Genomic DNA, 14,610 nt, shown 5'->3' on the forward strand with positions numbered 1-14,610 from the left:
TCAGCTTTGGTCTCCAGCTGATTCCCTCTTGGTTCCAAGTCAGTCCTTTCCCTGCCTCCTCTTCATTCCCATTCAGGGAAGACGGTAGGTTCTTCCTTCAGCCTCTGAACAAAAGTCTGGAGCCTGCTTTTGAGTAGTATCAACCTAAACCATTCCCATTGACCAGAGAAATCCCCCGTGCTCATTGGCTTAGTCCTGGATTAACACCCCTCCCTGAGTCAGTCTCTTGTGAAGGAGGATGGGATTAAACAGCCAGACGAGATCAGGTGCTATTTCTGGAACCAGGAGCAGGGTCACACCATCCAGAATTTAGGGTTCGCTTGTGGTTCCCAGAGGAAAGTATAGATAACCATGTTTATTCAGCACTCTTAGTATGTGCTGAGTGCTGGCGGATGTGCTCTGTATATGATAATTTCTTTAATCCTCACGGCGTCCTTTTCGTTACTCTCACGAATGTATCTAATGAGGGTGAACGTTAGCTAGAATATCAACAAAATTTAACATGCCTGTTTGATTCTTGCAGGTGTCACAGGAAGTATTCTTGTAGTATTTAGAACTCTTTGGAATTTTAAAAGTGATCTGATATAATCTGATAATTTGTGTGTAAGGAAATTGAATCGTTATAAGACTTGACCACTGCCACTTTCAGCTCCACTTTTTAGAGTTGACACTGGAATGAAAAGAGCAAATTCGTGACATGGCCGTCACCATGGCCCGTCTGGCACTGTTGACAGACATTGGTCATTGGTCTTGTTTTTATTCATAAGTAATCATACAATCATATGGAGCTAATGTGTGAGTTAAAGCTCATTTGCCACCCTTGAACTAGAACTTGAGTGGCTGGTCTCCTTACCGAGTACTTTTTCCACTATGCCATGTGACCTTCTTGTCCCTGGATGACTGTTTATATTGTTTTATGGGGACAGTCAGAATTCTGAAAGAAAAGATCTTTGTCATATGGTGAATGTTGATTGCTTGAAGACGTACTTGACTTGAAGGTTGAAGACTTCAGGTCCAGAACCAACTTACCTACAGTTTATAAACACTTGAGATGTTTGGCATTGGACGGTAAAAATTGGGACTTTTTTGTTGATTGCTCAGATGCCTTCTTTAAGCAATTTTATGTGGTATTTACAAGAAACGAAAATAAAGTTGGCCCAACTTTAAACAATATTAGTTAGATTTTAAGTGGATAAACCATCCCAGTCAGTAGTAAAAAGTTTGCTTGCATGGTTGGATGTGGGTGGATTGCGCTTGAAAGGTAACAGTTTTTAATCCGAGCTGCGTGCAAACATGCAGAGTTACAGCTGTTTTCTTGGAAAGACCTTTAGAATCTTCTCGTCTGTGAATTACATTTATGCTCATGGTGCGTGCTTTTCTACTGTTATCTCCCACACCCATGCAGACATCACTAGTCAGTCAATCAGTCAGTCGAGTCAGTCAGTCTGTCCTTACGAGCCTCTACTCAGCCTGGAGGCCTGTGGCTTAGACTCCCTGGTAATCATGATTGGCATCTCCACTCTTTGTAATACCCTCACTTTTTAGAACAGTAAAAGAGGCTTCAGAGAGACCTTCAGGATAAGGATTAGAATCTGGGACCTGTAATGTAGAGATTCATGCTGTTCCACACTTTACTTGAGATTAATTTTAAACATCTAGTCCTAAAATAGAGGTTCTGGGAAGTTAAACAAATAACACTTGGTATTAAAAAATGAGTAAAGTAGTGCCCATTTCTGGTGTTACTGTCTGATATTATTTCTTGTATTGTGGTTAGATATTGATAGTTACCTTAAAACACATCATTGATGTGAGATGGAGGAATGAAGGTTTTATACCTAAAATTTAAAAACAAAATATTTGCCGAACTATTTTATTATCTGTAAGGTAAATTTACGTTTTCTTAACTGGCTTAAAAATTTGAAAATTCCTGTTAATAACACTAAACAAATTCATACTTATACATGAATAAAATGAAAACAGTGGAGATCAGCAATATGAATGCTTTTTAAAAAGCACATTTTCCATTTTTCATATATACAACAATAAACGCACAAAAGGTAATTAGCTACCAGGATTAGAAAATGCAAAAGAATTGTAAGTTAAGTCCCATAACGCTTTTTAATTAAAAAATGGAATAGTTTAAGATGTGTTTTAGATTTGGGAGAAAGAGCATTAATTATAATGTTAGGTTAAAAAATGAATACACTTATTTTTGGATTGTTGCTGTTGGTTAAAAGTAGACGCCAAGATGCAGGGTAATCACGCTGGATCCAGGCATTAATAAGCATATTTGACTAGAAGCAGCACATAACATGTATATCAGTTTTGTTTTTAATTAGATTTAGACAGAATTCATTATTTTTAATGGCTTTTCATTAGTGAATAGACACCATTATGTGGATATATTATGGTAAAATAAATTCAAGGTGTATGCTTGTTTTCTCCAAAGAACCTCTTATGTATTTAAAGAAACCATTGTTTGGAATACAAATCATAGACATTTGAAATTCCTTGCTTTTAGACAAAAGTATGATTTATATGCTTTAAAGATCGCAATTTGTTTTTTGGCTGTGTTGGGTCTTCGTTGCTGTGCTCAGGCTTTCTCTAGTTGCGGCGAACGGGGGCTACTCTTCGTTGCAGTGCGCAGGCTTCTCATTGCGGTGACTTCTCTTGTTGCGGAGCACAGGCTCTTGGCGCGTGGGCTCAGTAGTTGTGGTTTTGGGGCTCTAGAGTGCAGACTCAGTAGTTGTGGTGCAGGGGCTTATTTGCTCCGCGGCATGTTGGATCTTCCCGGGCCAGGGCTCGAACCCGTGTCCCCTGCATTGGCAGGCAGGTTCTTAACCACTGCACCACCAGAGAAGCCCCCTAAAGAGAGCACTTTTATCTCTTTTTCTCAGGTCAGGTATTAATAGTGAACTACACTGAAGTGAGATGATTTACTTAAACTATAGAAAAGTCCTGTTGCTAACCAATTATATTTGCTTATCTTAGATTTTCAAGTAATATTGCTGGAGGTGGGGGGCGAGAGATTGAGATGTGTCTCTCAGATTTTTATTTGATTTTCCTTTGAACACAGTAACTTAGTTTTGCTTCAGAATTTATGCATGGCAAGCAAGTTCTTTGGGTTAAATTGGCCTTAAACACTGAACATCAAGCGGGATCTCAGACGGGGACCCAGATTTACAGTATTTGCCATTATTTTCACGTGGGAAGTTGTCTACCTTAAACAGGCCAGTTGGAATTAATCTCCAGTTGTGTGATTTATTCACCCTCCTGTAGAAATATGTCTTCCTGGTGCTAATGTACTGAATTGTAACATCTCAAAATGAGAAAAATACAGTGACTTGTTAATGGTACACCAAGGAGGTGGAAGTGGGTTCTTTTAATGCACAAATGAGCCATAATTTAAGCTAATAATGTTGTTCTTTAATGATAATTTTGTAAGGTGAATTTCTCCAATTTTAAAAGGTGGTTATATAACCTTAAATAATGAAATATCATTCACGAGCTTGCTATGCTTTCTTTAGGCCACCTCTCTTTTCCTTTGGCATTGCTCTGTACAGATTTCTTTCTTATCAAGAGGATATGAGAACAACCCCAGCATTATCTGTAAATCAGTGCCCATCTCCTTCGTCTGTTAGGCCATAGACCTACCCTCAAGTATATAATAGTAAAGCCAGTAAAATCCGGATATTAAAATGTAACCCACTTGGGACTTCCCTGGTGGCGCAGTGGTTAAGATTCCGCACTCCCAATGCAGGGGGGCCCGGGTTCAATACCTGGTCAGGGAACTAGATCCCACATGCCGCAACTAAGGAGCCCGCCTGCTGCAACTAAGACCTAGTGCAACCAAATAAATAAATACTTAAAAAATATATAACCCACTTAACAAAACTTAGATTTTATTTGGCATCTGTGAGTTTCATAAATACGTCTTCCTCTTTCTTCCAACCTTTATTCAGAGCTCATGGGTTTTCTCACTAATTTCCATGTTTGTTTCCATCATTCAGTCTCAGACACCACATTGCATTTTCTGTCTCGGCTCCTAAATCTTCTTCGGTCTGAGACAGTTTTTTATAGTGTTTCCTTGTTTGTCATGACCTCAACGTTTTTGGGGTATATTGGCCAAGTATCTTACAGAATGTTCCTCAGTTTCGGTTTGTCTGATGTTTTCCTGGTGATTGGGATTATGGGTTTTTAGAAAGAATCCCACAGTGGTAATGCACCCTTCTTATCACATCCTATCAGGATGTGCATGATAATTCATGATATCGAAGGTGAGGTTGACCTTCATCACTTGGCTATATATAGGTCAGGCTTCTCCACTGGGAAGTTGCCTTTTTTTCTCTTTATTTTTACTTCATTCTTGGGAAGCTAGTCCCTAAATATGGTGGGTGCTAGGATTAAACTTCTCCTCCTAAAGGGCTCACCTGTACTTTTGATTCTTGTCCTCTGCCCACATGGGAAACACTTGGACCTAGTAAATTTCTCTGCACGTCAGGGAATGACTCCCTTCAAGTGTCACCTTCTCTGGAAGGTGTGTCCTCAGGGAGGTGAGGGCCCCTCCTCTCTCTTTTGGTACCGCAGAATGCCTGCTTCCACCTGCCTTAGTCATTGGTTGGACTGCAGTGTTGTTTCCTCCATTATATATAGTCAGATTCTGGAGGGGGTGCTGCACATTTTGTAACATAATAACAATGACAGTAATCACAGCAGCCACCACTTACTGAGTTTCTGTTGCTTGATACTGTTCTAGGTACTTAATGTGGATTATCTCATCTAATCCTCATAACCACCCTTTGACAATGACACCACTGATTTTCCGCATTGTACAGATGAGAAGACAGAGCCATAGGCAGCTTAAGTTGCCCAAGGGAACTGTGGCAGCTCTGCCGCCTGGCCACCATTTCTTAGCACTGAGGCGCTGGTACTGAGCAGGTGTTGAGTCAATATTGAAACGACTATGGTGGTGAATTTATGCACAAGACTAATTTTCCTTCTTGATTGGCCTTCTTTGATTAGAGAGCTCTGTTAAAGCATCGGAAAAATAAGAGGGTCTTAAAAATAATCGTGTTTCCCCAAAGGCTTTTGAAAGCAAAGTTCTATCATACTCCTTTCTTTTAAAAACCATAATTGCCTTTGGTGGGCTTGTTAAATTTGCACACAGATTCTGTCATGGGCATGGATTGATCCTATCTTTGCAGTTTATATTACTTTATCACTGTTCAGATTAATGTAACATAATAATGATGAAAGAAATTCAGGAGTATTTACTTCTGAAGTTGACATCCTTAGTCTTGAGACCAGGAAGTGAGAAAGACTTTGGAAGAAGTCAGCAGATAGAAGTGTAAAATTAAAACCAAAGTAATGCACAGAAAACATGTTGTAGTGTCATTACAAGACAGAACTGTGGAAGACTCTTTAATCTCATCTTCCAATTCATGTATTTGTGCCAAAAATATGTATACTAGGAACTCAGTGTCTGTAGGGTTCTGTGCTAGACATTGGAATAAACTTGAACAAGACGGGGAAGGAGCCTGTTCTCATAGAGTAATGAGCTGGTAGGGAAGCCAGACACTAAGGAGTAAACAATAAATTACATTTGTGATAAAATGTCCATAGGAAAACAAGAACCCATTGCCGCGATAGTACAGAACCCAGTGCATCTCTCACGGAAGCCTCCCTGACAAGGGGATATTTTACACTGAGGTCAAGGAATTCCTTGACCTTGAAATTCCTTCAGCCAGGAATTTCAGATGCATTCACTGAATGCATTAAAAAGAAAATATTTTTCATTCTAGATTGAAAGAGAATCAGTGCTAGTTCCCTTGGTACTAATATGTTGGCGGTATGTCTCCATCAAGATCTCATTCCTGGGGATTTCCCTGGTGGTCCAGTGGTTAAGAATCTGCCTTCCAATGCAGGGGATGCGGGCTCGATCCCTGGTCGGGGAACTGAGATCCCACATGCCTCGGGACAACTAAGCCCGTGCGCCACAACTAATGAGCCCATGTTCCACAACGAAAGATCCTGCATGCCTCAATGAAAATCCCACGTGCAACAACTAAGACCCGATGCAGCCAAAAATAAATAAAATAAATACATAATAAAATAAATCTTAAAAAAATAAAAGATCTCATTCCTTCCAGACTGTCAACAGGTGAACGGGAAGTTACTCTTGGCAGACAAACTGGCCTGTGGTTTCTACTCCTGAGCCCCACGCCTCCCTTTTCGAGACGGTAGCCTTGCATGGTAGGTTGCCATGTCAGAGTTACTGAGCAGGTCAAAATGGGTCCAGATGCCAAAATGCAAGTATTCTAAGAAAGAGTTGCTAAGAGGGCGCTAAAATGCACATGACTTTCTCTTCTTATTTTAGATGGATGATGTCAGACCTGAGAGAGGAAGGCTTCTTGCTGATTGTTTTCCCTCCTTCAAAACTAGGTTTCAGTTAACCACAGTGTTTTTTTAGTGTCATGTTTTTAACTTAAAGGCATTTATTCAAAGTTCTGAAGAACAAAGCTTTCAATGCTGTGAGACTTGTGCAACTGAAAATGATTAATGGTATAATTCTCAGTCCTCTATAAAGTGTCTTAACACTGAAGAGATTTATACAGTGTGGAATGGCAGTGGTGCTTCAGTGTGAGAATAGGTAATCAATACCTGCAAGCTTAGAAAAAGTGTTCTGTTTCCACCACTAATGACATAGAGGTTTTTGCAAGGCAAGGGTGTCTGGAGCATGAAGCACTCCAGAGAAGAATTAATTTAAAATCTGAAGTGGAAGATCAGTTTCAATTAAAATTGCACTTGAACGTATATTGGGTAGAGGTGTGAAAGCAAGCATGTAGTCGGCTTAAATCTTCAGATTGTTACCAGTGAATAAATGAATCTCACTGGTATGAACCCTGATTATATTTTTATAGAAGGCTAAATTATATTTCACCCATGTCTGGCAGCTTATGAGAAATAATATGAATGGCAAGTACTTATCAGAGCTTAAAGAGTATTTTTTTAATCAGTAGGATAACTACCAGGTGTCTGTGTTTTTACAAATGATGACTTGCATTCTTATTTCTTTGGAGTCACATGTGTTTGGATTGATTTTTACCATGCATTTTTTCCCTTTGAGTGCAATTTTGTTGTAGTACTGAGTTTCTGAAAGGCGTTACACACACACACACACACACACACACCATTAAAACATTAGTTTCCATAATTCAAACATACAGGCCCAGTTGTAGCTAGCCAGAATTTACATTATGGTCAGCTATCAGATATGTCAACAAGCACTTTATTCCATTTTTCAATGGATCCTTTTGGCATCTGTTAGAAGATTTAGAGCAGACAGGATAATTGGAGCCTTCTGTCCCCTTTCCCCTCCTTTTTTTCTTCAAATATATTGATGCAAGATGAAAATAAAGTTTGGCTCCAACATATGCAAATGCACGCTCTGTTCCTTTATGACTCATCTCACGCAGTCTTAGGGAATTTGACCAAGAGGTGAAATGACGTGAGGGAAAAGCCCTTGACAATTCCTAATTTAGTTGGAGTCCTACAGTAAAGCAAGTGGCGATGTTAACTTTTTCTAGAAAGTCTTATGGCACTTGTAAGTGATTTTGATAAGTGCCCAGAGGTTTTGCTAAATCTTTGCCAATCAGCGAACATGTTCTTTCTGATAGTCTCTTTTATCTTACTGCATGAGATAAGGATTAGGGAAAATGACCCAGACATAGAGTGAGGCTGAGCTGTTTGCCAGATAGCAAGCATATGGATCATTTTTAGGGGAGCTTCATCAGGTGCTCTTGCAGCCGTGAAGTTTCCATGACTGTGACTGAAAAGATTTTTCTGTTGTTGCTGCTTTTTTCATGGTACCACTGTTTATATCAGCTGTGAGCTGTGTCCGACTTAGGGGCATGGGGAAATCCGTGGCCAGGGAGTGTGTGTGGTGGAGGGTTGGGCACAGGTGTGGACTTAGTAGGAGGGAGAACTATGTTAAGGTGTCCTTGTGTCTTCCATCATACAGGGCTAGGTATAGAGTGAGGCAGAAAAATATGGTTCATGGATGGGTTGCTCTCCTAAAGTCACTTTGGCCATTCATCCTCCTATATTTGATATGTGAAGGAATTTAAAGCTAAAAAAACCTAGGAATACAAGTATATGTATATGTTTGTTTATACACACACTAAACTTTATGGATTGGGAAGCCTAAATTTTATCTTCTAAAAATTATACAGTTTACACACACTACTGTATATAAAGTAGATAATCAACAAAGACCTACTGTATAGCACAGGGAACTCTCCTCAATATTCAATAATAACCCATATGGGAAAACAGTCTGAAAAAGATAGTTGTATGTATGTGTATAACTGAATCACCTTGCTGTACACCTGAAACTAGCGCAACATGGTAAACCAACTATACTCCAATATAAAATTTAAAAAACTTTAAATTATACCGTTTAGACTTATTCTATATCTGACTCTCAAAAAGAGATTTATCTTAATCTTTCTAGCAAAAGATGTTTTTTCCAGCTGACTACTTCCACTTTGTCATGTCAAGAAGGTTAAAGGTAGGGCACAGAAAAATTTCAGAGCTTGTTATCAACTTAGTAGACATCACCCCCAGATACATAATTTCTGAATAGGGCAGAGGTGCAGTTGTTGCCATGTGTTTTCTCTATCTATGCCTGATTGGTGTCCATTAGGGTTATGTGTTATAGCTACATTCTCTTCCTCTTTTCCTGTAGCATATGTTCCCCCAAAAGTCTTTATTTATATGAACGCTGATTCTAGTCTGAAGGTAACTTTATACCCCCATTTCCTATGAGAGTGAGGGCTTGAGAAAGAGAAGTGAGTGCCTTAATATACTTGTGTTCAAACTGGCTAAATTGAAAAATCTCACAATTAACCGTAGGAAAACCCTGCCTCATTGCCCACATCATTTGTAATGACTCTCATCCAGTGTTGTGTTACTTTTAATTTTTAATTCTTTTCCTTTTCCAGTTCAAAAATTCCTAAGAACCTAGAAGAAACTTGTGTTTAGTGTACTGTTCACAATAGGAGAACATAGTAAATTGATTAAGGTGTTTTCTTGTGAATAAATGCTCTGTTTATTTTAGGAATATTATTTAAAAATTTTTCAAAACTGTGAACAGCTCTGACGGCCCTTCTGCTCAACTCCCTTAATCTGATTACGGATAAAGTTAGCAAATGTTTGATTACAAATCAAGGAGCAAAACTATCTTAAGTAACTTTTTTCTCAAATTTTCTTGCCCTGTCAAGCAAATGGCTTGGATTGATAGTCTTCCAATGCACCGACATCTTTAGGGTGGGGACATGTAGAAAATGTTAACCTTGGGAGATGCAGTGCTTGACTTTCGTGCATCATATACTCATTTTATCCCTGACCCTTGGACCGTAAGGATTGAAGTCTTGTTTTCTTTCAACAGGTGCCTACGGTCCTGAGCACTGGGTCACGTCTAGTGTCAGCTGTGGGGGCCATCACCAGTCACCTATAGACATTTCAGACCAGCATGCACGTGTGGGTGAAGAGTACCAGGACCTGCAACTTGATGGCTTTGACAATGAGTCTTCCAACAAAACCTGGATGAAAAACACAGGGAAAACAGGTAGACTGTGTCTTCTTTACTTGTCTTTGGAACAATATGAAATGTTTCTGGGTCTCTGGTCTTTACCTTAACCACGAGTTGCTCCTTTAGTAGTGTATGTTGCTACAGAGGACGTATAGCCAAGTGAGAGCTTTGGAATTGGCCCTTGGTTTGAGAACTGACCACTTGCTTTACTAGCTGTGTGATTTGGGACAAACTACCTAATCACTTTGTGCTTTAAATTTTCTTTTTAATATGATAGGATAAAAATTAAAAAAATATATATAGATAATGAAATTGTATCAGTCTCATAGGGTTATAAGGATTAAATGGGTCAGTCCATGTAAAGGATACAGCATGAACTTTTAGAAATCTGTTTTACTATAGTGGCCACTAGCCATATGTGGCTATATTCAAATTTAAATTTTAATTGATTAAAAGTAAGTAAGATTAAAATTCGCTCCCTCAGTTTTACTAGCCACGTATCGTTTTCTTTTCCGCTTTCTTAGGTTGTGTGTTTGCAGGGTTTGAAGCAGAGGAGACCCACATTGAGATCTTTGGATTTTTCTGGGGTGTGGGTGAGGGTCACCTCTATTTATTTTTCCAGATTTATTAAGATATAATTCATGTATAACATTTTGCCATTTCATTTTATTGGTTGTTTCTTTTGCGGTGCCCAGCTTTTGAGTTTGGTGAGTCTCATCTGTTTTTACTTTTGTTGCTTGTGCTTTTGGTGTCATATCCAAATTATCATTGCCATGGCCAATGCCAAGGAGCTTTTTCCCTATGTTTTCTTCTAGGAGTTTAATAGTTTCAGGTCTTAGATTTTAAGTCTTTAATCCATTTCAAATTAATTTTTCTGAGGGATGTAACGTAGTGGTCCAACTTCATTCTTTGAACGTGGATGTTGCATTTTTCCAGCACCATTTATCGCCGGGACTATCTTTTTCCCATTGAGTATTCTTGCCTCCTTTGTCAAATATTAGTTGACCGAATGTGCATGGGTTTGTTTCTGGGCTCTAGATTCTATTCCACTGGTTGATGTGTTTATTTTTGTGCCAGTTCATACTGTCTTGATTACCATAGCTTTGTAGTATAGTTTGAAATCAGGAAGTGTAACACTTCCAGCTCTGTTCTCCTTTCAAAGGATGGCTTTGGTTTTTCAGGGTCTTTTGTGGTGCCATAGGAACTTTAGGATTGTTTTGACTATTTCTGTGAAAAATACCATTGGAATTTTGATAAGGATTTCATTGAATCTATAGATCACTTTGAGTAGTATTGGTATTAACCACATTTCAAGTGTTCAGTAACATATGGCTAGTGGCTGTCATATCAGGCAGCAAAGATAGAGAACATTCTATCATTATAGAAAGTTCTGTTGGACAGCACTGTGCCAAATGCATAAATGAAAATAAAATCCTTATCTTCCTGGAGAATTTGCTTTGTTAATATTAGTTATTATATTAGAATACAGATGAACACCATCTTATCCCTTTGTGTATCAGACCAGTAGTTTGACCCTCCTGCTTCCCTTTACCTACCTCACCTGTCACTTGGGGTCCACAAATATGAAATACCACATTTTCAACATTGCTAGTGCAAAAGCTCCTTCCCTCTTAATCACTATTATGCAAATAGCAGTTATAGATCATTGATGGAAGTAACAGGAATGCCTTGCTGTGCCCCACTGTTTGGTCTGAAAATAAATCCCTAGGTGTTATATTACATTTGTGCCTAGTGCTACCTGGGATTCCGTTGGCGCTAAAGATATTTGTCTTATCTTATTTTTCAACTCTTATAACCCAACCCATTAAAACTAACTCTCCCTCTCTCTCTCTTTGAAATGATCCCTTTGTAGCCAAGGATGTCACTACAAACCACTGTTAGTAATCCCTTCAGGAGCCTTGGCTGCCTGAAGCCCTCATGCTGAGCTAAAATGACTTCATTATCTGTCCTTTGGTCCCATCCATGTTGTGGGTCATTGAGTTGCCTTTTTTTTTTTTGTAACCTAACTGGCTGCACATACAACTTCGGGGATCCATTTCCTTTCTCCAAACCAGCATTTGTCTGAGATTATTCATGGCCGATTGCTTTGGGTTGGCTTGATTTGTTCTTAGAATTGTTTCCCACTCACTCAGCACAGTGATTCCCAGCTTTGGGCTCTTTTTCATAATGTCCCCACAAACGGTTCTTTGGGCCTTATAGCAGCTACCTTCTCCTGTACCTTGATTCATCCATTTGAGCAGCTGCTCAGGACAGACTTGTGTACCAGTGATATTATCTGTACACAACTTTTCACCCCCACCTCTCTACTCCCCCAGTATAGATGGTGTGCTTGTTGTTACCATTCAGAATTTCTCTACCCGTGGCCCTGCTTTATATTTCAAATGCGAGTGTCCTTTGGACACCTGTGATGGGAATATTACTCTGCAGACGATCTGAATGTGGTGGATGGAAGATTTGCCACGCTGGGGTAATCGGATTTTGCTGTCGAGTGCTACCTTGGTGACACATTCCAGAAGCCTGCCAAAGGCAATTCGCTGGGCTCTCTGATATGGTTTTCTACTTGACTTGCAACGCTTGACAGCCTTCTGCAAAGATAACACGTTTCAGTGACAGCTTTCAACTTGGTATCTCCAATGACACGTTTTAGATGAGTGTAGGGTTCGCTCAGTGCAAGTTGATTCATGACCTTGGTCTTCCAGAAGCTGATTATCAATCTCTGTCACTCTGCTGTCTTCCCAGAGTGATCCCCAAGTTGTTGCCTGTCTATGGGTGCACGCGCCTGACTTTGGAGCACAGCCATCCAAATATGAACGCATCTGTCTCTGAAATTTCAGAAGAAGCATGGCTTTCTGAGAAGCAGAAATAAATCCTCGTGACTTCTCAAACTGTACTTATGACTACAAAATTTATGACATCATGCTAGGCGGGCCAGTATCTCATAAATAATCTAACATGATTCTATAGGAGTGATTTTTTAAAAGTGCCAACCATTTGTATGCAATCTTAAATGTGAACATCGAATTCTTTTTCTGTTCTCTTCAAAGAGTTTCAATTTATGTTTGTCTAGAAACTTGGGTGCGAAAACCAACCTGTGTCATTGTTGTTGTTGTTTTTTTAAATAAGCATGAACCTAGAAACTTCTTTCTTCTGCAGTTCTTAAAATGCCAAGTGCGTTCGTAAATATTCCAGCATTTTAGAGAAATGTGAGGACTCACTTGCTTTATCAGTTATGCACGGATCGTATAAATTGAGCTGAACACGGTATAAATACAGTGCAGGGTGCTGTGTGTCTGAATTAAAGGTGCGAGTTCATAATATCTGCAGTGAGTAGTATTGATAGGCAACTTGGATAATATCAGTTTAAAAAAAACACACATATCATTGTATACTATAGTTTTGTAAGATGTGACCATTTGGGGAAACCGGATAAAGGGGACTCGGGACCTCTGTATTATTTCTTACAACTGCATGTTGATCTACAGTTATCAGAAAGATTGAAAGCTTAATTTAAAAAAATACCCGGGGCTTCCCTGGTGGCGCAGTGGTTGAGAGTCCGCCTGCCGATGCAGGGGACAAGGGTTCGTGCCCCGGTCCGGGAGGATCCCACATGCTGCAGAGCGGCTGGGCCCGTGAGCCATGGCCGCTGAGCCTGCGCGTCCAGAGCCTGTGCTCCGCAGTGGGAGAGGCCACAACAGTGAGAGGCCCACGTACCGCAAAAAAAAAAAAAAAAAAAAAAATACCCGTATGTTGTGAGCCACATAGTCCGTCTTTGTTACCGTCATTCATTGCATATCTAACTTTCATACCTAGATGCCAAAAAAAGGTCATTTTTATTAAATCATTAATTTTTAAGCAACACCTATCTTTCTTCCCCAAAGTCTTTCCTTGAACCTCGCTCTTCTAGAAAATAAATCCAGGAAGGAATTTTTTTTTTTTTTCTGGTAGAAATTTACAGGTCACTTATCTGTAAAATAGACTGTCATTTGCATATCAAAATATGAATTTAGAAAGTTAATATTTAAGGCGGCCTGTTACATACAGACAGTAACTTTCTCGTAAAACAGTGTTAATGTTCATATCTGTCTTAACCCCCGGAGAGGGCTATATATTTAATCTAGCATAATCAATAGAGCAATGTGGTTGTCCCTAGGCCACTTCTCGAAAGTTGTCTAAAATATCTTTACAAGACAGATAGCACCTATTTCTTCCCGAAGAGCCATGACTGTCTATTGTGCCAGTTCTCATTTGATTCCATCTAAAGTTATTTCTCCCTCTTTCATTTTTGTAGAATGAAAAGATAATGCATTCATTAAGAACATTTCAAGATAATCTTGCTGTTCCTAGTGTTAGCTTCTAGCTAAATGATCAAAATTTAAGACTTAGATGGTGCTTCTGATATATGTTAATAAGCCACGGTCTCCTATGAGTTTTAACTATTTGGAGGATGTTTTTGTGTTTCTTCACTACTTTTTCTTTTACCCTCCCCCCCACACCAAGGACAGATAGTAAATACATTTGCCATGATGGTTGTTAGTTCCATTTTCACATTTTATATTGGTTTACTATATTTTTTCTTTGCCTACATTCTTTCTTATTTGTCTACATATACCAGTGCCTGGCGTAGGTGGATCCAAGAAGTAGTTGGTAAATTAATAAAAGTAGATTGATGGTGGGAAAAGTCTGTGTAGGTAAGTAGGTCAGGAACCATGTCCTAATATGTTGCTCAGCCCATAAAATTCAGACAAGGATTAAGAGGCTGTTGCCTCTACTTTATTTTACCAGGTCCTTCAAACTTTTATGGTAAAGTGACACCATAAGAACCCACAGACTTAAACTAAGAAAAGAACAACCTCATTGCAGGCTGATACGAAGAGAAAAATATAATCTTAACAACCTCAGTCATTTCCACGCGCTACTTCCCTAACTGAGCACGTGACCCCAGCTCAGTACAAGAGGAGCATTTGGCCCTGCTGCTCTGCTCGCCCACAGGGCAAGGC

General features: G+C 39.4%; 1 protein-coding gene across 3 annotated transcripts in view; it reads left to right on the forward strand.

Annotated features, from left to right (window-relative positions):
* Positions 1-14,610, forward strand: part of PTPRG (protein tyrosine phosphatase receptor type G) — a 717,425-nt gene that overhangs the window by 402,116 nt on the left and 300,699 nt on the right. For all 3 annotated transcript variants that reach the window (XM_024746428.1, XM_024746430.1, XM_024746429.1), the window contains exon 3: positions 9,449-9,628. In XM_024746428.1, coding sequence (XP_024602196.1) covers positions 9,449-9,628 — 180 coding nt within the window. The remainder of the gene's footprint in view (positions 1-9,448; positions 9,629-14,610) is intronic.

This window comes from Neophocaena asiaeorientalis, unplaced genomic scaffold, assembly GCF_003031525.2.
Source record: "Neophocaena asiaeorientalis asiaeorientalis breed wild unplaced genomic scaffold, Neophocaena_asiaeorientalis_V1.1 scaffold251, whole genome shotgun sequence".
In the NCBI taxonomy this organism is placed as follows: domain Eukaryota; kingdom Metazoa; phylum Chordata; class Mammalia; order Artiodactyla; family Phocoenidae; genus Neophocaena; species Neophocaena asiaeorientalis.